This window comes from Pogona vitticeps, chromosome 6 (assembly GCF_051106095.1).
Source record: "Pogona vitticeps strain Pit_001003342236 chromosome 6, PviZW2.1, whole genome shotgun sequence".
Lineage (NCBI taxonomy): Eukaryota > Metazoa > Chordata > Lepidosauria > Squamata > Agamidae > Pogona > Pogona vitticeps.
This window is the reverse complement of record NC_135788.1, coordinates 38,428,313-38,451,935: the sequence shown is the minus strand read 5'-3', so window position 1 is coordinate 38,451,935 and position 23,623 is coordinate 38,428,313. Positions and strand designations below refer to the sequence as shown.

The window sequence follows — 23,623 nt, the reverse complement described above, 5'->3', positions numbered from 1 at the left end:
CTGAGTTAAACAAATTAGTGGTCTGACCTAACACAATACCTTGCTATGTTCCTGCCAAACGTTAATCAGTGTTAGAGTGGGCAATGACCTGTTCAGTGATGACTACAATGTGAGAGTTCAGATTCTGAATATAGGATTGTTATTTTTATTAGATTTTGTAATGCATTTTTGCTCAGCATTCATGGCAAACTCCAGAAGAGGTTTAATGGATCAGTTAACCTGACTAAAAGATTATTTTAAGCCTTTCAGCATTTATTAGTTTGGGGAAGATCCAGAACACACCTATACATTGTTATGTCTATTTAATTTTCTCCATTGCTCATAACAGACAAAAGTAATTTGGAATATAATTAGATTTATTTTTGTATTTATTTATTACATTTATAGCCCGCCTATCTAGTCATACCGACTACTCTGGGCGGATAACTATGACTGGCATCCTGTTGTGTAGAGTACCAAGCCACAACTAGAGTAGGCCCACTGAATCAATGGAACTTACATAGACAGGTTGACTCACCAAATCCCCACTGATTCAGTGGGCCTATTACAGTTGCGACCAAGCAACAGGATTTCAGCCAATATGTTCATGATGTAGCAATTCTGACTCTTTCACCCATAATGTGCTTTCAGTTAATACTTGCATAACTCCAGTGTTAGATTGAACCCATTTCTAGACTGTGGAAGCTGAAAATAGAAACCAAAACACAACACACACTTAGAAAAGCTATGAAATTATTCATTGCCATGACAGTTCTTTTATGTGTTCAGCACAATCTCATCCATATTTTTTCCATTCACAAAGAAGAGGCCAGGAACTGGATCCAACAGTGCTGCTGCATTAGTGGAAATGAATGTGTAGGTTGCAAAAAATGATAGCATGCATATGCAGCCTCTTGCCCTCTCACTTGCTCTATGGTTAAATCTAGCACAACTGCATTATCGGAGTTTTTTCATACGTCTACCTCAGGTTACTAGATTAATGGAAGTGTTTATCATTCACTCTAAGAGATTGGATTAATTCATTTGAATATAGGCTCAGAGTCTGCACAGTATGTAAGCAGATGTTTGGATTCAGAGCTCCCAGAGCCTTAAAATAACTTAAAATAACTAATCTTTCCTGTCTACAACACTTTGCTGATATGTACACTTCTGGCATTAGAAGTTATGGAGAAACTATAGAGTGGACTTTGGTGATTAAAGATCCATAGACTTTTGCTACCCAGCTCAACACTTATTGCTGAGGTGTGTAGGAGGAGAGGAGATAAGAAGGTGGTGGAAAATATGATATCACAAGTAAAATAAATAGTGTCAGGGAATGAAAGTGCCATACTGGCTCTGAAGAGGACCTACTTATTAAATTAAAACTGGAGGATGGTGAGAGCAGAATCCATGGGGTGTCTGAGGATTCAGATAAGGGGGGCTATAGAGGAATTTATTATTGGATGGTTCTGTGAATTATGGCTAAGGCCAAGCTGAAGTAGAAAGAATGTGCACATTGAGCTAAAGGCCCCAGGTTTGAAGAAGCTGAATACCTCAGGGATATACGTAATCCCCTTTACAAAAAAAGAGAAGACAGCTGGCTGGCTAGAGGTGCTTAGGTCTTTTCCTATGACAACAATGAAGTACAGATCTTTTAAGAGTTAGTATCTTAACACGCTGAGACATCATCAAGAATTCCATCCCTTCATTCAGTGGCTTCAGGAAGAAGGTATCTAATATCACTGGTGATTTCCTTTCCATCTGCTTATTTGGAATAATGAGTTGCTGGGAATTACTTGGGATGATTTTGACCCGGGTGTAACTTCGTACCACCATAGTAGTTGTGGGTCTGGGCTGAGAGGGATTTAATTCCACTGTAACTTAGCTCCTCTTCCACTCCTTCACTTCTACAATTCTTTTTTGACCCTTCTGCCAGCCAATTTCAGTCAGCTCAGCTGCAGTGGCACCTGATCCAGTTATGCCAAGAGATCTGAGATTATCCACTGCAAGGGGAATGTGCCAGCACAAGAGGCTTCTGGCTATTCCAAGCTCATTGTAGCTAGCGTATTTTGGAGTTTGGATTTCACCACATATAAGACGTAGTACATTGGTAATAATTTAAAATGAAGATGTCTGAAGTCTTACTTAGCTTTCCAGGTTTCTGTACGAGTTGTATCAAAGTTCAGAGAATAATTTCTCAAGATTTGGGGGGGAAAAGTACATTTCTTCATAAATTATGCAATATATTCTCAAATAAACACCTGTCATCAGCATCTAGGTTTCTGGGGGCGGGGCTGAATACAACGTACCGAAGCTAATTTTGATGATCCCTTTCCAGTCTGCCTGATGAAGAGTTCATGTAATCTAAATGCTTAAATCATTCCCTAGAAACAAATATAATTCCATTTAACATGTATCTCTTATTTCTTGGCAACAGCACAACATACATTTCAATACCAAGTCACTGTAGCCCACTTTTGGTAAAAATGCATGAACCACCCAACTGCTCCATTGTCCATTTTCCATTCAGGGAGAACAGGCAGGCAGCTTTTTCCCTTTCTTACAGTTTAGAAGCAAATGAGTAAACCATGGTGTGTTTATGGAGATCTTTCTTCTCATCTTTCACTTTGGTGGTCTGAATTATCAAATTCTCACATCAGGTTGGCTTCCTTGTTACAGGGCTGTAGATGTAGATCTGTCTCCGTGGCCTCAATGCACTTATCAGAAAGAATGTGGGCAATCATTCCATTCTGTTCATGGAGAACAAATGGAACAAATATATTAGACATCAATGACTGGCAGGTCTTCTCAACATAATCCATTCTCCATCACTGCCTATAAAGGGCTTGAATTTCTACAGTTAAGAATCTGGCTAGATGTTATGTTAACTCAATGCAACAGGTTTCCTTCTTAAAAATGTAAACAGCAGTGGAAATGAGATGAAAGCCGAGCAGTTAATGTTGACTTCTCTTGAAATGTAAATACGAGTTTAGAGTAGGAGATTTTTGTATGGCAAGGAGGGAGAAGATTAAATCTGCCCTTTCGACATCCCCACAATTGAGAGACTGCACAGGCTTCCCTGAACACAGTAGACAATGTGCACAATAATTATATTGATGAGATTAATGTTATACTTAGTATGGTCCTGACTTTTTCAACAGAAGAAGTGCAAAACAGATGTGAGAATTTTCACATATGGGAATTAAAGAGCTCTGGCTTCCCTCAAATTTTCATAGAAATATAGCTTCTGCTTTATCTAGAAAGCTCATTTCTTATCCTCTTCCTATAGATGGCAATATTTATAGCCTCCTAGATGATTTGACCAAGTAGGAAAACACTCTTAGGTGCCATTTTTATATAATACTAGGTATATAAAATAAAGGTCTCTCAAAGTTACTAAAAGCCTGGATTGTTGTGACCCTTTTGGAAATGTGGATACACGAATCTTTTCATTGTGAGCCCAAATGGGCTTGAGAAAGGAGCGGAAATAGCAAAAGGAGATGAAGTGAATAAGGTGAAAGAAGGAAAGAAGAGAGATATGAGTGAGTTGGATGAAAGACAGAAAGGGGAGAGTCAGAAACTGAAAATAGGTAATTTATTTACTTGTGATTTTGGCCCTACCCATCACTGACATGTGATGTCTAACAAATTACCCATGCTACAATGCTGTTTGTGACAGAACAAAGGTGACCTGCCCCTGCTATACCATACTTCCTTTAAAATATGGCAAAACATGGTCCTGAATACCATATATTATCTGAAGAGTGATAAAAAAAATATGTGCACAATCCACCAGAGCCCAAAAGTGGCTTGTGACCAGGGCAGAGAGAGCACTCCTCTTGAGATATTAAGGAAAGGTACCCTCCTGGCCCAGCCCAGTCCCCGAGCCACCCCACCAGAAGCCCGCATTTGTCTTATCTGCATAAAAGGCATGTCTGAGGAATTGCTCTTAATGAGTGCGCAGCCTGCTTGTCCTGGCCTGTTTCAGTGCAATTTGGTCAACGTGATTCATGCAACCTCTCACTTCTTGGGTGCTTCCAGAGCGTGGTTTTCTAACTTTACTGAAAATATGTCATTGCACATCTGTTTTGTTTTTTCTCCCTGAATGCCGGTGATAAAGAATAAGATGGAGGAAGCAATGGGGTGAAAGCATGACAAGGTGACTAAGAGAAGACAATACTGAGGCGCTCATAAAACGATGTGTTTGATACAGGATGATGGCAGGGTGGAAGTCCTGTCTTCAAGCACCTACCCTGGTCTTCTCCGCAATCTTTTGCTTGCTTTGGGGCAGATAGACCAAATGTAGCAAATAAAGAGGTTGTGACCTAAAAGCACATGCATTTGTAAACATCCCATGACTTGAAATTCTTCAGTTGTTTTAGGCAGTCCAGTTTTAAGGCTCACTCACCACATACCTCTTTCATATCCCATCGCTGTGGGCTGTTTTTCATCTCTTTTGTGCAATTCTGCAGAACAACTTTTTCATGCCTGACATCAAAGCAAAGCTGCAGCGTGGAACCAAAAGAGATTTCCTTCATGCCATTGTATTCAAAATGCTACGGAGTGGGGGGGAGGACAATGTAGCCGGAGAATAAGGGGGGGGGAGAGTTAAAAGAAATAATTTCCTGCTCATGATTGCTAAAGTATGTCCCAGATGAAGGAAGGAACTATAGTAGGCATTTATTTAATGCACTGTTATTTGAGCCAATATAAAATTATGCTGCGTGTTCCTGAGGCTGTGCAATATGGTTTATGATGCCAGGAACACTTCCATTTAGAATAAAGGCCAGGATTCAATGCTGGATTTGCACTGACAGAAAGACCAATTCCAAGGCAAGAGAATAGAGTTCAGTTCTTGCTCCAGAGGGGATGGGAACTCCTCTGGAGCTGGCTTTTGAGCCACTCTGAAGACTGCATCCGGGAGAAGATGGAAAGAGGGTTCCACTGTCCTGCGATCAAATTCATATTGGATTTGGGCTTTTGTGAAAAACACAAGGACAAGGGGAAAGAGAAGGGCTTCTGTGAGCCTCAAGGCCCCACTTTGACATGGCAGACAATGACAGTTTACATCTTTCTTTCCTCTCCTGCTGATTAAATGCTTCTAACAATATTCTAATATTCTCTATGGGGAGAAGAACCAGTCCCTGTTAATGAAGCAGAAAAAGCATAAGGAGATGGTGATCATGGCAGTTCTTCTAATTATGAATATTGATCTAATGTTCATAATTATATTTAAAATCCCAAATTTCTTGGGTACAAAATACCAGAGAGTTTGTCTCTTTTTCTATACTAAAACATGCATCTTCCAAGATCAAAAATGTATCCAAGGAGTCCCTGTGTAGCAAGATATATCACAAAGATCATTGAAAAAAATCAACTTATGTTAGACAATAATTCTACGGTTTACGGCCTCGATATCTGACGGAACGCCTCCTCCAACCCAAATCTACTTGTATCACTCCATCTAGCCAGGAGGTGAGGCTGAGGAACCTAACGCCGAGGGAGGCCGGGAAGGAAAAAAAAAGAAACCGGGCCTTCTCGGCAGTGGCTCCTTGCCTTTGGAATAGCCTCCCTTCTGATATTTGTATGGCCCCTTTGCTGGGCATTTTCAAAGGCCAACTGAAAAACTGGCTATTTAGGCAAGCCTTCCCTCCAGCCACCTCTTGATTTATTTTGTTTTCTCATCTTGAGTCCTTGTCTATTATTGTATTGCTTGTTCTGTATTTTAATTGGTTTATTTTATATGTTTTAGCCGCCCAGAGTAGTCAGTTGACTAAATGGACAGGGTACAAATTTAATAAACTAACTAACTAACTAACTAAAACAAGGAAACAGTGTGCTGTAAGGAAGGTCCTTAAATAATAATTGTGTGCTATCAAGTCAATCCTGATTTACAGTGATCCTTGTCAGAGTTTCCTAGGTAGAGAGTACTCAGAAGTGGTTTACCCTTCCCTTCTTCTGGGGACATCCTGAGACTGTGCGACTTGCCCAAGGCCACACAGGCTGGCTCTTCTGGGAGGCACAGTGAGGAATTAAATTCCCAACCTCTGACTTTGCAGACAGAGACTTAACTCACTGAGCTATCCAAAAAGCTAGATCAATAGGTACCTTTCAGGGTAATTACGCTGTAACAAAACAACTCAAAATTAAGGAATACACTCATTGTGCTGGTGTAACAAATGATGTTTTCCAGTTACTTTCAGGGGAAAAAATAATGGGTATTTAAAATGTATTTTAAAGGCATTCTGTCAGAAATTCTCCATGTGTTATGTCATTCTCAACCCAATATGTTCCCTAGAAAAAGTAATAAAATGCTACAAGAAGTGACAAGCAGCACAATAAATAAGGAAAGAAGTTACTTTTTCAGCATTATGAATAACAACAGTGGATTACTTCAAATACTGTAGCAAGTAACTGGAACATTTTTAGAAAGCAATGTTCCCATTGCTCCGCCCACCACCAACCTCGGCCATTGTTTTGAGGACTTCACAGCTCTCTGCAATCTTTGGGGGAGTGGGCGTGAGGGACCGTGTTGGGTTGAGAATTTACAGTGATTGCCTTCCTGTCTTCCATCACTGGGTTCCCCATTATCTCACAAACATCCTACAAATCGGAAGAGGTCATCTGTGCATGAAAGTCTTATGCTGGATTATTTGTCCTCCCCCTCTTTCAATCTGCAGTGCAGAAGAATGAAGTGGTAGAGTCCCGAGGGGATAAGACTGGCTTGTACCACTTTATACTATGCAGAGTGGATTACATTTTCCATTTTAAAAAGGGGAACCTCTTCTTGCACACAGAAAAAGAGCAACAGGAATCAGTGGACATGACAAGAACCTTTCTCCCTAGTATAGTGGCTTTGTTTACTTGCAGGAGGTTTTCTTTTTTAAAAGTGGCTATTCAAAAACCACCTGCCCACTTTCAATTGAAGTTGGTACACTCCACTTTGCACACATATACCCACTCCCCTTACGTATTCATTGACCTGACTCTGCAGCATCACACACCCCGCTTTCTCCCCTCCCCTCCCCATGCATAAAGCCTTCTCAGCAGCTCCCCCTTGGTGATGTTTGCTAATATATCTGCCTTTGCATGCATTGTGCTAAGGAACTCAGTTTCTCCCTATTCACCTCCTCGTTTGTTCTTTCTTTCCGAGAAATGGTTTAAGAAGCACCTGGCTGAATGGAGGAAATCAGAAGGACTCCCTTCGGAGAGCGGGTCAGTCAGAGACTGAGGCCTTGAACTTTCCTTCTGGAAACAGCTCTGGAAAACTGGCAGCCGCTCAGAGATTGCTTCTGCTGTGGAAAACCATGAGAATTCGTTCCTTTTCCTGCTATTTAACCTGCTGCCTTATTTAACCTGCTGTACATAACCTGAGTGGAAAATTTACTGTATCAAACCATATGTGCCATGTAATATACATTAATTCCCGAGGAACCTAATCAGAATGGGCAGGCTGAGTGCATAAACTTTTCTTCCTTTGTGGTCTGGAAAAAATGAGCTCACTGGCACAGTGCAGAAGAAGAACACCATCTAGAAAACTGATTGCAATAATATATAAGAAAGAGCATGACAAAAAATAGGGGGGATGATCCACCCTCATATCCATTTGTGGAAGCCTTGGTATATGCAAAGAGACAGTCTCTACAGAAACCCAGCCTGCGTCTCGTCTGCACCCACACTGAACTAGAACTGGTGTATAAGCAGAAAAATCACATGGTACTATTGCAGTTCTAGGTCACATGCACTAATCTGCCCTAAGAGACATGTCTGTTCACTCAGCTCTTTCCATTTACTGACCCTGGTGCTCTCACTGTCTTCCTTCATAGACTCAAATGATTTTTCTTACCCATTCTGGTTCTCTTTCTCTTTCCTTCTGCTCCTTCTTTTCTCATCCACTGGTGTGTTTTTTCCCCATTTTTGCTGGTCTTTTTCTCTGCTCATTTTCAGCTAACTCAGCCCTTCTCTCTCCCTCCCTCTCTCTCTTTTTTAGCCTTTTGAAGTTTTGGGGGGGCTTGCAAGAGAAGCATCACTTGAAGCTGCTGAGAGGTTCCCTGAGGAATGAATATTGCAGCACAGGGGGCAGCTTCCTCTCTCCTGAATGTTAAGAAACACTGCCACCTACTAGTGACTGAAGATGGTATTGCAGTCTATCGGCAGATCTTAAGTTAATACATCTAGGTTTCCAAAACCAAATTAAGACTGAGTGGCAAGCTCCAAAGTATTCTTACTCCTCCTCCACTCTTCAGGTGAGCAGGTTTCCCAGTTTTGGTGCTATGGTAGAGATAGACATAAAGATTTGTATGGTTATAGCTAGCTCACTATAGAGAGACTCCTCGCACCAGTTTCTGAATGTTTGTCCTCCTCACCTCTGCCAGGCACAGAAAAATCAACAGACCTGGTAATGTATATATCATCAGTGTTCTATGGAACCATATATATAAGAAATAAGCCGCTCAGAGTTGTCTATTTGATCAGATGGGTGGGATACAAATCAAATCAAATCAAATCAATCAATCAATCAATCAATCAAGGTTACGCCTTTGCAAACTTTGAATCTGAATTTAGAAAGGATGGAGACAGTGAAAGAGACAACCCAGAAGAATGGGATGGGAAGAGTCCAGAATAAAAACACTGAATGTGGAGAAACGATCATCAAATTTATTTCAACTAGGAATTGAGACTAAAACCTTAAACTTTAATATGGATAGAAGAGGTTGCCATTGAAAATTAAAACCTATGACTGATGGAGATCTGTGTGATCAGAGACATAAAGACCTTGATGCAAGCAGCCAGGAGTAAAAGAAGTCTTCAGACCAATGGATTCAATGCTCCTGTTTGATCTTTGTGAATGTGAAATTAGACCTTTCAAAGGAGCATCTGGAGTTTGCAGTGATTGTTTTTTAAATACTGGAAGCAGGTTTTTGTATTATTCTAGATGGTTTTTCAGATTTAGCTTATTTCATGAACCATCACAGTTTCAAGAGAGTCAGGCTGATGGCTGCCTAGCTGCACGGGTTTATTGCCCCATTGGCACAGGGATGGTTTAGGTTAAATACAAACATATTATGATGTCACACATGTTGCCACAAGGATAATCTTCTTGTCTTGAATGACATCACTGGGAATAACCTGATTGTGCTGGCAAGCTGAGACAAGCAGTCAGTCAGACCAAGGCATCACCTGGTCCAGGTGAGTCTCCCTGAGAGGCCACAAGAAGAGGTCTACAAAGCACAGCCAGCCCTACCATCAAGCCGAGTGAGGCCGCTGCCTCTGGCAACAGGGACCAGGTTCATGAAAGGGCAGCATAATGTTAGTTATTCAATTGGTTGTTGGGAGGAGGGGCCTGTGGGACTTTCTGTTTCGCCTAGCAAAGTGACTGCGAGCAGAGCAGGCAGTGCCAGGCAGCACCTAAGATAACTTGCAAAATGATGCTTCCTGTCAGTGCACTCCAAACATGCACCCACTCTTCCTTCTCTTTGTGAGAGTCCAAGGCATTCCTGATAGTCTTCAAGCACCTTAATAGTTTATGTTTCATTTTTGCCTGAATCTTCTAGTAATCTGCCTTCTGATAGATACATATTCTGCGTGAGGGGAATGGAATGCCACTGTTTCTTGGTTTCCCTTTGTCCAGCAGGTAGCTTCCTCTCCACAGTTTAACAGGCTTCCATGAATTCCACTTGCCTTTATCGGTGTTGCTCCTCAGTCAGCTTCTGAAGAGCCTACAAGACTAGGGCCTTCGGTTGCTGACAATCTGAGTGTGGAATGTGCTGTGTGCCCTTTCAGGTACCTTGCTAAGCTTTAGGCTGCTTCCTCATTTCCCTTCGTTGGTGAAATCATCTTTCTGCAGAAGTATCCAACGCTCACTGCGACGTCTGGCCTTGGAAGAGTGCTTAAGTCTGGAAACTTTCATATTGCTTTGCTACATTTTCTGTTGTCTGGCCCTGACTGATTGTGGTGATCCGCTTTAAGGGATGCTATTTCCATGGTTGGAGTTGCCTCCGTTAGGCTAGGCTTTCAGGGAGCTCTTCAATGTTTTGCTTCTGCCACGGACGAGGGAACTGCAAGGCTTCTTATGTGGCCCTAAAGCCATTCCCTCCCCAGAAGTGGTGGGATCTGAGCTTTTCTTTGTCTTCCTCCCTTTCCTGCTTGGTTCCCCTTCACTTGCTGGGCTTTTCCCCCTCTTTGCCTTGGTATTGAGTTTAGGCTTGTCAGGTGCCTCGGATGGTTTCCCTTGGGAGGGTCTTGAGACGGGCATGTCTGTCTTGGCTTGGGGCTCCTGAGACTGGCCTCCGATGTCATCAAAAAAGGTGGCACTTCCACCACCTTTTTTGCCACTGACGAGGGAACTGCAAGGATTCTTATGTGCCCCCAAAGCCGTCGCACGATGACCAAGGGTGTCTGGGTGTTGGTGGCCACACTCTAGTGACTTTGCCTAGACATGGGGGGATGAGGAAGGGGAGGTGCTGGTCTTCATGTAGGTGCTGGCTGGCCATCTCCACCCAGGGGCCTCGTATAGCTGGGAAGGGAAGGCCTTCAGTTTGCAGGGGTGGGATAAGATTGCAGGCTCTGTAGGCTACAACCGGAATGGAGGATGCCAAAGATTTTGATAGTGGCTGCGAGGGTGACTGAGGGCCTGAGTGGGATGCTGAAATTTTGGAGATCCTTGGCAGGGAAGGCAGGGGTCTTGCCCATGTTTCTGGCAGTGGGAATGGGTATTCTGGAGTGGAGGGAGCCAGAGGGAGCCGTTTCTTCACTGGCGCCAGCTGGGGTTTGCCCTTCCTCAGTGGGTAGAAGGCGTTCAGGGACTCAGTTGTCTGCATGGCCAGATGGCTCCTAGGAAGTGGCTTAGGGGCCTCCTCAGTGGCCACTTGCTTAGGTCCCACCGCTGCTGTCACTGAGGTTGTCGTCTTCTTTTTCGCGGCTTTCGATGCCTTGGTCGGGGCAAGATCTTTTCCAGACCCAGCACTCTGCATCATGAGACTGACCTCTCAGTTTACAGCGACCTTTGCTGCCTTTTTTGCACCTCTGCCTCCATTTTTGCCATTGGCGAAGGAACTGCAAGGCTTCTTATGCACCACCAAAGCTGTTCCCTCCCCAGAAGTGGTGGAATCTGAGCTTTTCTTTGTCTTCCTCCCTTTCCTGCTTGGTTCCTCTTCACTTGCTGGGCTTTTTCCCCTCTTTGCCTTGGTACTGAGTTTAGGCTTGTCGGGTGCCTCGGATGGTTTCCCTTGGGAGGGTCTTGGGATGGACATGTCTATCTTGGCTTGGGGCTTCTGAGACTGGCCTCCAATGTCATCACAGGGCCGAGAAGGGGTTGCCAACAGTTCCTGGGCCTGCCCGGAGTCCCTGGGCTCTGTTGGATCCAGAGAGGGAATAATGCTGTCCGGAAGGAGGGGCTCCATGGAAGAGACGAGGTCCTCAAAATCTGGGGACTCAGTGAGGAGATTCTCCGGCAGCTGGATGTCATCTCTTGAGCTCATAAGGAGACTTCTCTCTTGGGAAGGAGGCAGCAGCTGAGACTCCAACATTGGGTTTATTTGACCATCCCCTCCTGGAAGAGACGGAACAAAACCAGGACCCTCAATCAGAAGGCACAGACTCTTCCCTTGATTGCCAGGACAAAGCCTGAGCAGCTGTCTGGTTCCAGCCCTGAGGGTGGAGCTCCTTCACCCACCCACCCCGATCCAGTGGAGCTGCCTCCCCTCACCCACCTAACAGAAAGAGAAAAGCAGGAGTCTCCCTTTTGAACCACTTCCTTGTGTTTCTCCAGAGAAACCCTGGTACACCACCTGCCCTCTGCTGCAACTTGGGGTTAGCTGGGTCTGAGGTTTACCAGGAACATCTGCTTGCCGGCCTTGGTGGCACTTGGGAAATGCTAGTCCTTCATGTTTCCAGGGAAGGATGTGGGATGTGCTGTATGTAAGTGTAACATTCAGTCCTGCCCTCACCTGTCCGTCACAGCTGCGCAGTGGAACAGCAGCCAATGAGGGGACGGAAGGTGGTGCTAAAGGGGGAGGAGCTGGGATATAAAGGGGTGTGTATGGTGTTTGAGAGATCAGTTTGAGAGTTTTGAAAGAGTTAGAGAGTGAGATCTGGAGAGATCTAGTGTGTGAGAGAAAGAGGCCTCCGTGCCTGAGTGTCAGTGAGGGAAAGTCTATGTGATTGATTTAACTAAGTAGCAGTGATTTACACCTTGATTATCTTCCTGTGATTTACCTATTTTATTTTGTAATCAATAAACCAGTTTTGTTTTTGAGAGAAACCCTTGTCCTTTTCATTTAAAGGAAAGGCTGGTGGCAGCAAGAGAGTGTTTAGTGGCGTGGTGGGCATTCTGAGAGGCCTGAGTAGGAGGTGACCTCAGAGTGGCTCAGCCACGTTACAGTAAGTGACTGGCCTTCTCCTTTTTGGGCTGAACGGGCAAAGCGAGAAAGTGAAGGTGGATTGGCCCACGTCTAATAAAGACTTTCCAGCTCCTGGGACCCCTTGGGAAGACAGAACAAAACCAATTCGCCTCTACGGGTTCCGTGTGTGCTTGTTTCCCTTCTGCACTCACCGTGGGATCCTTCATGGAGTGTCTTGATATTCTCCGCAGATGCCGTGGCAGAGGAAACAGAGGGGCAGGCAGAAGAGGATTGGGAGCAGATGCTGCTCCGGCTGTTGGTCTCCACAGGCTCTCCCGGAGGGTCGGTGAGTCCTTTGGCAAGAGAGGAGGCGATTGCTCCTGAAAGAGAGAAGGGAGGACGCCTGAGCCTCTGTTCTAAGCTCGCCTGGTCCTGCCCTCTGGTAGAAGGAGGTCCCTGGGCCAATGTTGGGGGGCCTTCTCCACTGGAAGTCCCATTAAGAAGTCTGGAAGCTGGATGAGGAGCAGGCATAGCCTCCAGAAACAGTCTGCGAGAGACACCCAGAACTGACGCCTGTGGATCTCAGCATGCGTTTCCGACTCCTCCCTGCACCCCCAATGTATGTAAGCCAGGGCCCTTGTGCAGGTCAGCCACCCAGTGCCGATCTTACCTAATGGTATTACCCAATGGTATTATAAAAGGTACAGTTTTACTCAATTTCAGAAGCAGGAAGCCTGGCTAATTGTCTTTTGTTTCTCTCTTGCAGCCTCTTTGCATTCCTGCTGCTTTCTTTCTTTTTTTTTTTTACCTCTTATTCTGCAACCTCTCAAAAAAACAAACAAACAAACAAACAATGGAGAACTCTTCCCTTTCTCCACCTCAACCTGTAGCAGCATCTACATTTCGGGAGTTTTTTTAATTATTTTTTTAAACTTTCCACTACTATATTCTCTGTAGGACCTGATTATCTGAGGTTTAATAACCTTCTGTCCCACCCCCTTTAATAAAAGAGAAAAAAATGTCCCTCAGGGCATCTGTCTTGTGTGTAATTTCGAAGCTGCCTCTCCTGGGGGTGAAGCCTCCCTCCTTTATGTCCAAAGCCACCGTTGCTGGCTGTCAGTCGTTCCATCCCCTCCCCTGACTCTTCTCCATAGACTGATCTCCTTGTGCTCGTGTGTCCCTTTAACAAGATGTGCCAGACCCTGGAGTCGGGACCTTCTTCTTCCCACAGAGCTCTCCCATTGAGCTCCAGCCCTCCAGGTGGGGGTGTGGGAGGGGTTTGCTTCTGAAAGCAAACACATGCCCTCAATGACTAACAGATCCGGCTAGCCCTCAATGGTGCTTGAAGCTGCCGAGTCCCGGATCAGCCTACAGAGTTTTTGCACTGCCAAACACAGCTTTTGGGGGGAACTAGTTCTGAGGGGTTGGCTTAAGTTAAGCTACAGGGACCAGGAGCGTAGGAGCAGGCTTGCTGCTGTTGCCTCGGGAACCCCGGAATTCTGAGAGTGTTTGGGTCTGAAAGGGATTCTAGAATGGAGGGCAGTTGGCTTGAGCTGGGAGGCTGAGTGTCCGTTAAGAGCCAATGCCTAAGTCCAACCGAAACAAGCAAACCAAAATCAGCCCTTGTCGATTGTCTGCCGGGTGAAGAGTCCTCCAAAGTCAAGATTATTCTGAAGGTTTGGTGCAGAGGCAAGCACTGGCCTGACGGAGCCCCAAGCCATGGGTCAGACCATTTAAGGGGGTCAGGACCCCCCTTAGTACCTTCAGAGGCCTCTTCGTCCCCTTCCCTCTCCCAGAACGAAGCTCAGGGACCTGCACAGAGCATGTAGACCTCCCTGTAGGCAGGCCTGACCGGAAAGCGGTGCCTCTCCTTCCCCTCCCCCTTTTCAGAGGTGTTACTTTCTTTCAGTCCTTTGCCCAGAGCCTTCTGGCTCAAATCCCAAGTCCCATGGAGGGTCAGGTAACAGGCCTTAGGCTTGGCCCACCTAAACCCCATTAGCATGACTGGGAAGTCCCCATGTAACTGAAGTGGCTGGCTGGTGCCTTGTGCCTGTGCAGCTGTAAAGTCCTTTCCCTTCCTGCCAATTCATTCCCCTGTGTTTCCATCTCCACATTCATGTGTTCTACCTAGTCTAATCTAACCTAAGGCCCTTTGCTTTTTCCAGCTAAGCATCCATAGCTTCATGGTTGGGTTTTCTGGGAGCATCTTGGGAAAACCAAGAAAGAAAAGAAAAGATCACTTTGAACCTTGAAATGACATCATGACCTACCTGCCATGGTGAAGAAGTTGATTGGGGAAGTGTATTCTCCTAATCACAGGAGACCACTTCCAACACATCTAACAAATGAAGCGTCCGGTACAGAGTAGTCAGTGGAATGGTGCAGAATTGTTTATGGTTGTTCCTATGGTAACCTGGGGGCAGGGGCAGGGAGCATAACCACCATAGAATATGATGTCAGATGATGTCATTACCCAAGATCAGCCAGGGCAACCAGGAAGAGCTAAGGCAGGAAGGGAAGACATGGACCCATTCATGTTTCTGATGGACAAGCCATCTTCACAAGTTCCTTATCCCTGTTAGTCTGTTTCTCCATCCATCTATCCATCCATTCCCCATCATCTTTGCCTTGACTTTGCAAGGGAGACTTAGCATGAGATGGCCACCTTCATCAAACACAGGTGATTATGATAAATTCTCTTTGTGATTTCTTTTGATGGGAGACCAACACAGCATGCTTTCTACTTTCCTAAGAGCCATGTTGATGTATGTGAATGACAGCCACAGGCTACTGCACAACCAAGTCCTCTTGCTGATACTCTTTCTGTCTTTTTGTTCATGAAGTTAGAGCCACTTGATGGAGCCATTGGCGTGACAGTGTGCAGGCAAGGAAGTACCTTAAACTGGAATGTTCCAGTGTCCCAGGTGGAAGCCATTTGTTCCAGTTGAGCACGCTTTCCAAAACATCATGGAGGTGAAATTGAAGAAGAGGTATGAGGCCTGGCAAGGTCAAGGAGCCTGCAGTCCCTTGCATCTTTTGATTTCTGTCATGCCTGAAGTTGGATGGTACCCTTTGGAGAACTGGGATGCTGTCACGGAGGTGCCATGAATTGGAAACCTGCATGTTGAAAGGTCCCAAGTTCGCCACAGGTTCATTCCCATTCCCGTCCATTCCATGGGTTTTCTCATTCTGACCTCCCAAAGTAGATCTAACTGCATAGAATAATGGCCTATTTCTGGTTTCAATAGTCTTCTCCCAGAAACAAATGGTGGAGGATTTAGCCCTCTGCCCCTCCCAGCAGTACTTGTGGATTGTACAACTCTGTCTCTTTGTCCTTCACCTTCTAAAAGCAGATGGTCTCTGAGCTTTTATCTGAATTGAGAATGCTCAGTAGAAAATCTGGGATGGAACTGTGGTTTTCTAACTTCCTTCCTGATGTAGGACAAGTTTGGTGGTGCACATCTAATCCTGGAGGGTATTTCACAAGGAAAAATGTGGGGAAATGGGCATAGGGGCTTCTTCTGTGTTTATTTTAACTCTAGCTCAATACACATCAGGCTCTAATACAAACACTCTGGGACCCTCACCTGTTTACAGCACAGCATGGACGAATCATGGTTGCCCCTTTGCCTATCTGGGCTGCTCTCACATCTGATCCTCCAGCGAATATTTTGAGAGAAGATCCATACTTACAATGTGAGGTAATAAAAGGACAGAATTGTATGTTGAACTTCTACGCCATTGGCTGTGATGTTGTACAGTAACTGCTTCTAACCCTACATCGTTCATAGCTTTGAGCTGTTGACTGTATGCCATCCATGAATTGGCAAAACAAGACAAATACAAGAGCAGGCAATGCCTTTATTTTTTTTAAAAAATCAATCAAGCAGGAGGTGAGGAGGGCAGGTGGGTGCCCTGTGCAGTTCCTCACCAGGGTGCGTTCCCCCCGCGACGGAACACCCACCTACACACAGCATCATCAGAAATAAAATGCCTGGGGGTAAAATGCCTGCCGCGACTGTCCTCATTACCCCCAGGATTTTCATTTTTACCCCATTTGAGTTAATTTACCCCTGTTCCCTGACCACTGTTCTACGTAGAGAACGTATCTGAAATAAAAGATATGAATTTGATATATACACAAAGCTTACCTGATTGATACTATCACTGCAAGGTGATAAATCAATAAGGCCTCCTGCAGTTTGTCTTTCAGACCTGTATTCTGCACAGAGTCCAACCCCAATATTGTACAGCTGTAAATAAATATTAATACTGAAATAAAACAAAAAAACTAAGTTAAAAAGGAAATTAATTACCCTTTATTCTTATCTTCTTTCTTTCTTTGTTATAATTTTTTAAAAATTAAAGTCATTGCATATCATGGTGAATTTAAATAATTTCATGTCATGGGGATGAACACTGTTTGAAGAAAATGATATTTATTGCAACATCTTTGGGCAAGTTGCAGGTGTTCTTGGAGAAAATGGATAGTCTAGATCAATTTAATTGGTTTTCAGGCTGCACCATGGAACTGAAAGTGTATTGGTCACCCTTCAAGACAACCTGCTGAGGTTAGGAAGTTAGGAAGTTAGTAAAAGTGGAACTGTTTAAAGCTGTCTTTTATTAGTGATCTTATCTATGATGTCCAATGTCATTCTATATTGTTTATCTATCTAAAGATAGCTTAGCTAATTCACTGATATGATTGTCAATTTGTATTTGTAGATTGCTTGTTATTTACATTGGTGTATTGCTTGGCATTGCACTATGGGCAGTATGTAAATCGAAGTAACAAACAAAAATTGTATGTATTCAAAGTGACTGAGGTATGAAGTGCCCCCATTTCAAAAACTGAGGCTATGATCCAAAGGCATGCTTCAGTCAGAGTCTGCTTCTTTCACCAGAATGGACAATCCTTTTTCTCTCTTTCCTATAACCATCCTGCTCCCTAAAAACACACTCCAGGGTACTGTGAATCCTTTGAAAGATAGTTTTGGAGCCTCAGACATCTGTAGCCAGATGAATAGGATAAGTCACAATTATACTGGTGTTGGATATAATCGCACACCATTGGATACTGAAATATAGGACTAGGCCTTCTTTAGCCAGACCGAGGCAGCAGACTTCCAAGTGTGGTAAAATGGGTGTTTTCCTCCAAACTCCACTACTCTGGAGAACTGTTGCTGTGTTGCACTGATGTCTGGAGCTAGCTGTTTTCTCAGTGTTGGGCTCTGAGGACCTCTCAGAGGTCTGCTCTGGAGAAGTTGCCTCTGCTGGATGAGAAGAATCACTTATGCCGTAACACTGGAATTTTTTAATGGCTAAATGACAAACACTGCTTGGTTGGTTGGTTGGTTGGTTGGTTGGTTGGTTGATTGATTGATTGATTGATTGATTGATTGATTGATTGATTGATTGATTGATTGATTGATTGATTGATTGATTGATTGATTGATTGGACTTATATACCGCCCCATAGTGCTACAAGCACTCTCCGGGTGGTTTTTACAATTTTTAATTATACAGGCTACACATTGCCCCCCCAGCAAGCTGGGTACTCATTTTACCAACCTCGGAAGGATGGAAGGCTGAGTCAACCTTGAGCCGGCTACCTGGGATTTGAACCCCAGGTTGTGAGCACAGTTTTTTTTTTTTTTTTAGCTGCAGTACAGCGTTTTAACCACTGCGCCGCGAGGCTCAGTGAGAGGCCCTCTGAGAGGCCCTCCAAGCCTGACAGTTAGAAAACAGCTGGCTCTGTGGAGGGAGAGAGAGCTTGGACCATTCCTGCGAAAACATACCACTGTATGGTTGTTGTGGGTTTTTCGGGCTCTTTGGCCATGTTCTGAAGGTTGTTCTTCCTAACGTTTCACCAGTCTCTGTGGCCGGCATCTTTAGAGGACAGGAGTAGTACTCTGTGCTCTTGTGCAGTTTCTTTGGTAGTTGAGTATTTATAGCTGTCGACTTTGCTTTTGTCCTTAATACTTGAAACTGGGAGCATTAATCTCAACTTTTCATGACTCAGTTCAGGCTGCTGGAAAATTCAAGTTAACAATGAGGATGAAAAGAAGACTATAATGCACTTGCCTTGCCTGAAGAGCTTGGTTTGTGCTGTACTGGGTGCAATTCAGGGTACACATTTGCAATAAACCACTGGAAGTGTTTGCATCCCAGTCCCGTTTGCTGCTGCACATGCTCAGTGTAGCTTAGTTTTTCTGTCTGTTGAGAGTACAGAAAACAACTGAGACTCTATTAAACATCTTTATATTTATTTGAACATCTGCACCAGTATTTTGCATACCAATGAAGTTCTGTGCCTACCATTCCCTAATTAAATATTGCAGCATTACAAATATTCTGGTTATTTCCCACATAATCATTAAACCCAAACTCTTGAGTATTTTCCTGTCATATTTTAAAATGAACATCTTGGATATTGTGATCAGCACATCATAGGATGTTTAATACTGTGCAAAAACCTGTGTAGGATTAAGGTAAAGGGGCAACGTCTCAGGGTCAGGTAGCTGCATCTGTCTTGCCTGCACATTTCTTCTTCTGCTTCAGCCTGTCTACATCATACCTCTTTTGGCCTTCAAATCAAACACCCGGGAGCACAGTTGGCCATTTCGGCCAATTTTCACCCACACCTGGACCTATCATGGTCACATTGCAATCATATTTTGAAGAAATATTATTGCAAGGCCTGAAACAGGATTACATCCTTGCTCTCAAATAGTCCACAATGGTGAATTTGTGCCCCTGGAGACTTCCGGTTGTTTGATTGCCCATTCTCGAGACCTGTCGTTGCCCATGCCCAGACTCTAAGATCACTTAAGTTGCTATCCTCAGGGCATGCTTTGATTTATTTACACATCTCTTCTTTTTAAAATAAAAACCAGGTCCAATCTATATGACAACTGTGAGAACATGCAAACTGTTTAAATGCTACAAACAGCTGCAAATGTTTCATTGCAATTGATAGGAAAAGAAATGAGTAGGAGAGGGGAAGACAAGAATGAACATAGAAAACCAACAAGAAGATAAATTATGCATTAAAAATAATTATAAGGTTTACTATAAACTCACAAGTTCTCTGGACTTTAACTTGGTAATTAAAGATGCCTTCTTGTTGTGTTTGTAAAACAGATATTTAAATGAATCCAACCAGGTCTCTGCTATTCGTATTTTATTTCTCTCAACTGCTTCTTCATTTAGAAAGTTATCTGGCATGCCCGCATGATAGACATGCCCAACCCGTGAACATGGAAGAATTTCAACGGATCCCCCACATAGCCAAGCCTGAAATTGGGAAATAAAAGCAGAAACAAAAGCAGAACAAAACCTCAAGTACACCCTCAGAAACATGGGGGTAAATTAGGCCTGTAGGACCTGCAGTGCTCTTCCATTTTTGGACTCCAAATCCCATCTGCCATGGGCAGCATGGCCAATGGTCAGACATGATGAGAGTTATTGTCCAGCAACATCTGGAAGGTGATAGGTTCATCACTTCTGGCATAATCAGTTCTTTTATCCCCAAGACAACACCACCATAACAATCATACTCAGCTGAAAAAATGACAGAAATTGTAAGAGATTTAAGGAATATATTTTTGGAACTCGATTCCAGACTAGCTGTATTGTTCTCCTAAATCAATGGTTCAATGGATCATCAGTCCACACTCAAATAACTTTTCAGACACAAAAAGTTAAATTTGTTTGAAAGAATGATTTCAACGGAAATGAGATAAAGCAGTATAAGAATGTATGTTTCAAAATTGTCACCAAGAAAAGATTGAGCACTTAAAAAATAAAACAAGTGGATTGCTAACCGTCTGATGCAAGTGCCCTATACTGAAGATGACAATCTGAACTGTACTGATCCACAGCTATTGTCCTCTTTTGACTCCTCCTGCCATGACTAAACTGATGTCACCTAATTGAGACTAATTATTCTAAAGTAATCTCAATAGTCTCTCACTGCAGTTTCAAACCACTGATCTCACTAATCAGCATCCTCTTTCCTGCAATTAGGCTGTATTTCCGTTTGTGCATAAGTGCCATAGGTACATAGCCTTGTGGCTTACAGCCTATGTGCACCTACTTATTTTTCTCTCTAAAAATAAAAGAAAAAACCCTCTTAAAACAGAAGAAAAACTGGGGCTCCAAAACGTGCAGGTTACAGTCCTATACATATTTACCTAAGAGCCAAGTGGCTACAGCCATGAGTAAGCTCAGGTTCTTTCAGTCTTAGAGTCTAACTACACATGAAAAAATGTGAGAAATACTATGGGTTTGGAACAGGCTGATTCCCATTTTTTCTTAATGATCACATGGGAAATGCAAATCAGACTAGAATCCCCAACCCTCAATCTGTAGTTTTTCTTCCCCACCACAGAATCTTCTGTTCGCAAACTCAAATCCTTTCTCATCAATTCAAGTATATGATCCCTTGAAAGGGAGGACAAGGTACATGTGCGCACACTCACATGGCAGTCCTTTGCCAAAGCACCATCCACCTTGTCTCTTCCTCATGATCTACGCATGCACACACAAGCAGCACCACTTTTTCAGAAAAGCACTTCTCTCTCTTTTTTAAAAGTCTTTTTTACAACTTCCCTTTGGTGAACAGAGTTCCTGCTTATTTATTTTTTACAGTTTAACAGAGCTCTCCTGGTAGGGAAGATAAGATGAGGAAATGAATAACTGAGGAAGGAAAAGCCTTCTTAAGGCAGTTCATTTGAACTACGCCACCTCCAGGTGCTTCAAATGGAATTGCAATTAGAAGGCCTACTCTGCCTGTGTGGTCACATAACTTGAAAAGCATTGAGTCTTCGGGTGCAGCTTCACAGTGAGATAAAATTAGTTAATTCACAATTCCCTCACAGTGTAGTCACACCCTGACTAAAGTTAGAAGCAGCAGCATAAATTATGTTAAATGAGAAGGGAGAAGCAGATGAGGAAGACACCAGGCAGGAGTCTGGAAGAAAAGGTCAAACTCAGCAATGTTTGGCATGAAAGCCTATTGAAATCAACAGGAAGTGGTGGCTGATTTTCAAGAACTGGATATGTGCCAACTTTTTATCCCAATGATTTGTTATTTTATGGGGTGAAGGAAGTTTTTCTTTTATTTTATAATTACAGTAGTTTAATTATTTTGTCTTTGGGCTATTGTACTTCTAACTTGGAAGACGTAGTGATTTTCTTTCTTGAAAGAAAGATGTCTAACACATTTTAATAGTACTAATAAAAATGATCACCATAACCTCAGGTGTTTGCCTCATCCTGAGACTGGCCCTAAAAGGACATTACTGAGACCAAAAACATGTGCTCCTGTTTTTGGAGGCATTGGTTCATGGTAAGAATGGACTGTGTTATTTTTTTCAGAGCTTTGAAATGTTACTTGTTTGGACTACAGTTCTCAGAATTCCTCAGCCAGGTCAAGTTCTGAAATTTTTTATACATCACCAAAGAGTGGAGGATTTAGTCTTAGCTGCTTACCTTTATTGATAATTCAAGATTTTCAGCCCCCCTGAGGGTCATGTCAGAATCGTAACCCCCTATATTCTGGAAATGTTGTCGGTGCACTGCTACTGTTTCTCCAGGCACTGCAGGACTCCTAAAAGGAAGGAAAGAAGAAAACAATATCTTTCTTTTCCACAAACTCCCCTTTTATTCACCATCTGGAAATGGCAACAAGAAGGATGTGTTTCTCTCAAGACTATTATTGAAATCGTAAGATAATGAGCTGCATCATATGCAAGACCAGAGCTTCATGAACTGATTTACCCCCCTATACCAGGGATGGGCAAAGTGCAGCCCTCCAGAGCAAAGCTTGGAAATAATGTGTTACGTGTAATGTAATAATGTGTTACGTGTAATGTGGTAACATTAAAATGATTACTGTACTTCTGCATCAGCAGGAGGACAAGCCAAATGATGCATCTGACGCAGCACTTTGAAAGTATCATTTAAAACATGTTAACATTACTTTCAAATTGTTGCTTTTAAAAAAAGTTTAGGAACTTTTTAAAGACAGAGTGTTACTCAGAGTCTTAAACAGAGTGCTACTCCTGTCCTCTGAAGATGCCGGCGACAGAGACTGGCGAAATGTTAGGAAGAACAACCTTCAGAACACGGCCAAAGAGGCCGAAAAACCCACAACAACCTTTAGTAACCTTCTTCTTATTTCATGCAGAATTAGTGGTCTTAATGTTAATATATTAAATCTAATACATCATTGCCAAGCTCAGTTCCAGATGTTGTTGGACTTCAGCTCCTACTAACCTAGTCAGCATAACTAATGGTAGGATGCTGTAAGGTGAAGTTTCAGAATAACATTTGGGGACTACACATTACCCATCCCAGCAATATGAGAAAGATATGAAGCAACAGATTTCACCAATTCCCTTTCTTCTCTGCAGATTCCCAATACCTCTAACCTCCCAATATGCCTATTAATCTGCTCTGGAGGGTTGGAGAATTCTCTACAACGGTGTGTGAAGTGAAACTGGAGACTTAAGGAGGACGGAGGAAATTGGGGGGAAATGCAGCCCTCTCCCTCCAATGGGGAAGCTTCTATTGGACAGCAGTCCTCCTCTTCACCAGGGGAGCAGCCCTTCCATTTACAGAAGACCAGCTCTGGACTCAACTCAATGGCAGCACATCCTATTCTGCCTGTTACACAAACTTGCTTTGATCTGCATTTCCCAAATTATACTGGTATCATTTGTTAATTATCGCTGGGAAACAGTCCAACTTTGTCTGAATATGGAATGTCTTAGACACATAACACTGAAAGATGAGCATGCCGGAAGTATACCAGTATCAGAAGAGGAACAACAACAACAACAACAACAACAACAACAACAACAACAACAACAACAACAACAACAACAACAACAACAACAACAACAGTAGTATCCTTTGAAAGCCCATACACACTCTTCAGGTACAATCCTCAGTCCATGAAAGGAATGGAAAAGGTGTTGTTGATATAATGTGAGTCAAGATGTACACATGAATTGCAATCCACCAAATATTTAAGTCCCTCTTCGTGCACTATGGGCAGTTTTGCTATTTACCAACAAATGTAGCTGCTCAAAGTATTCTGTAGCAAAGTTTGTGGCTTGATATGTACTACTTGGTAGTACTCATTGTTTTGGTTTATCAGTCTTTATTTATCTATATCTGGAAAGCTTCTAGCATGCTAAATCTTCAGTAGTAATAAGCAGCAATGCAGAATGGAAGCCGGGAAAACATCAGTTTTCCCCAAACTATGGATACCTGATTTCATCTCCAGCAGCTAA

The 23,623-nt window shown here is 43.2% G+C and overlaps 1 protein-coding gene across 1 annotated transcript in view; it reads right to left on the bottom strand.

The window, feature by feature from the left end:
- Window positions 1–2,630: 2,630 nt before the first annotated feature.
- GALNT15 (polypeptide N-acetylgalactosaminyltransferase 15) overlaps window positions 2,631–23,623 on the bottom strand; it is a 34,593-nt gene continuing 13,600 nt past the window's right edge. The window contains exons 5-10 of the mRNA XM_073003352.2: window positions 21,816–21,933; window positions 19,404–19,616; window positions 18,405–18,536; window positions 16,472–16,573; window positions 4,395–4,535; window positions 2,631–2,729 (exon numbers count right to left, since the gene is read on the bottom strand). Of these exons, the coding sequence (XP_072859453.2) occupies window positions 2,631–2,729; window positions 4,395–4,535; window positions 16,472–16,573; window positions 18,405–18,536; window positions 19,404–19,616; window positions 21,816–21,933 (805 nt within the window). The remainder of the gene's footprint in view (window positions 2,730–4,394; window positions 4,536–16,471; window positions 16,574–18,404; window positions 18,537–19,403; window positions 19,617–21,815; window positions 21,934–23,623) is intronic.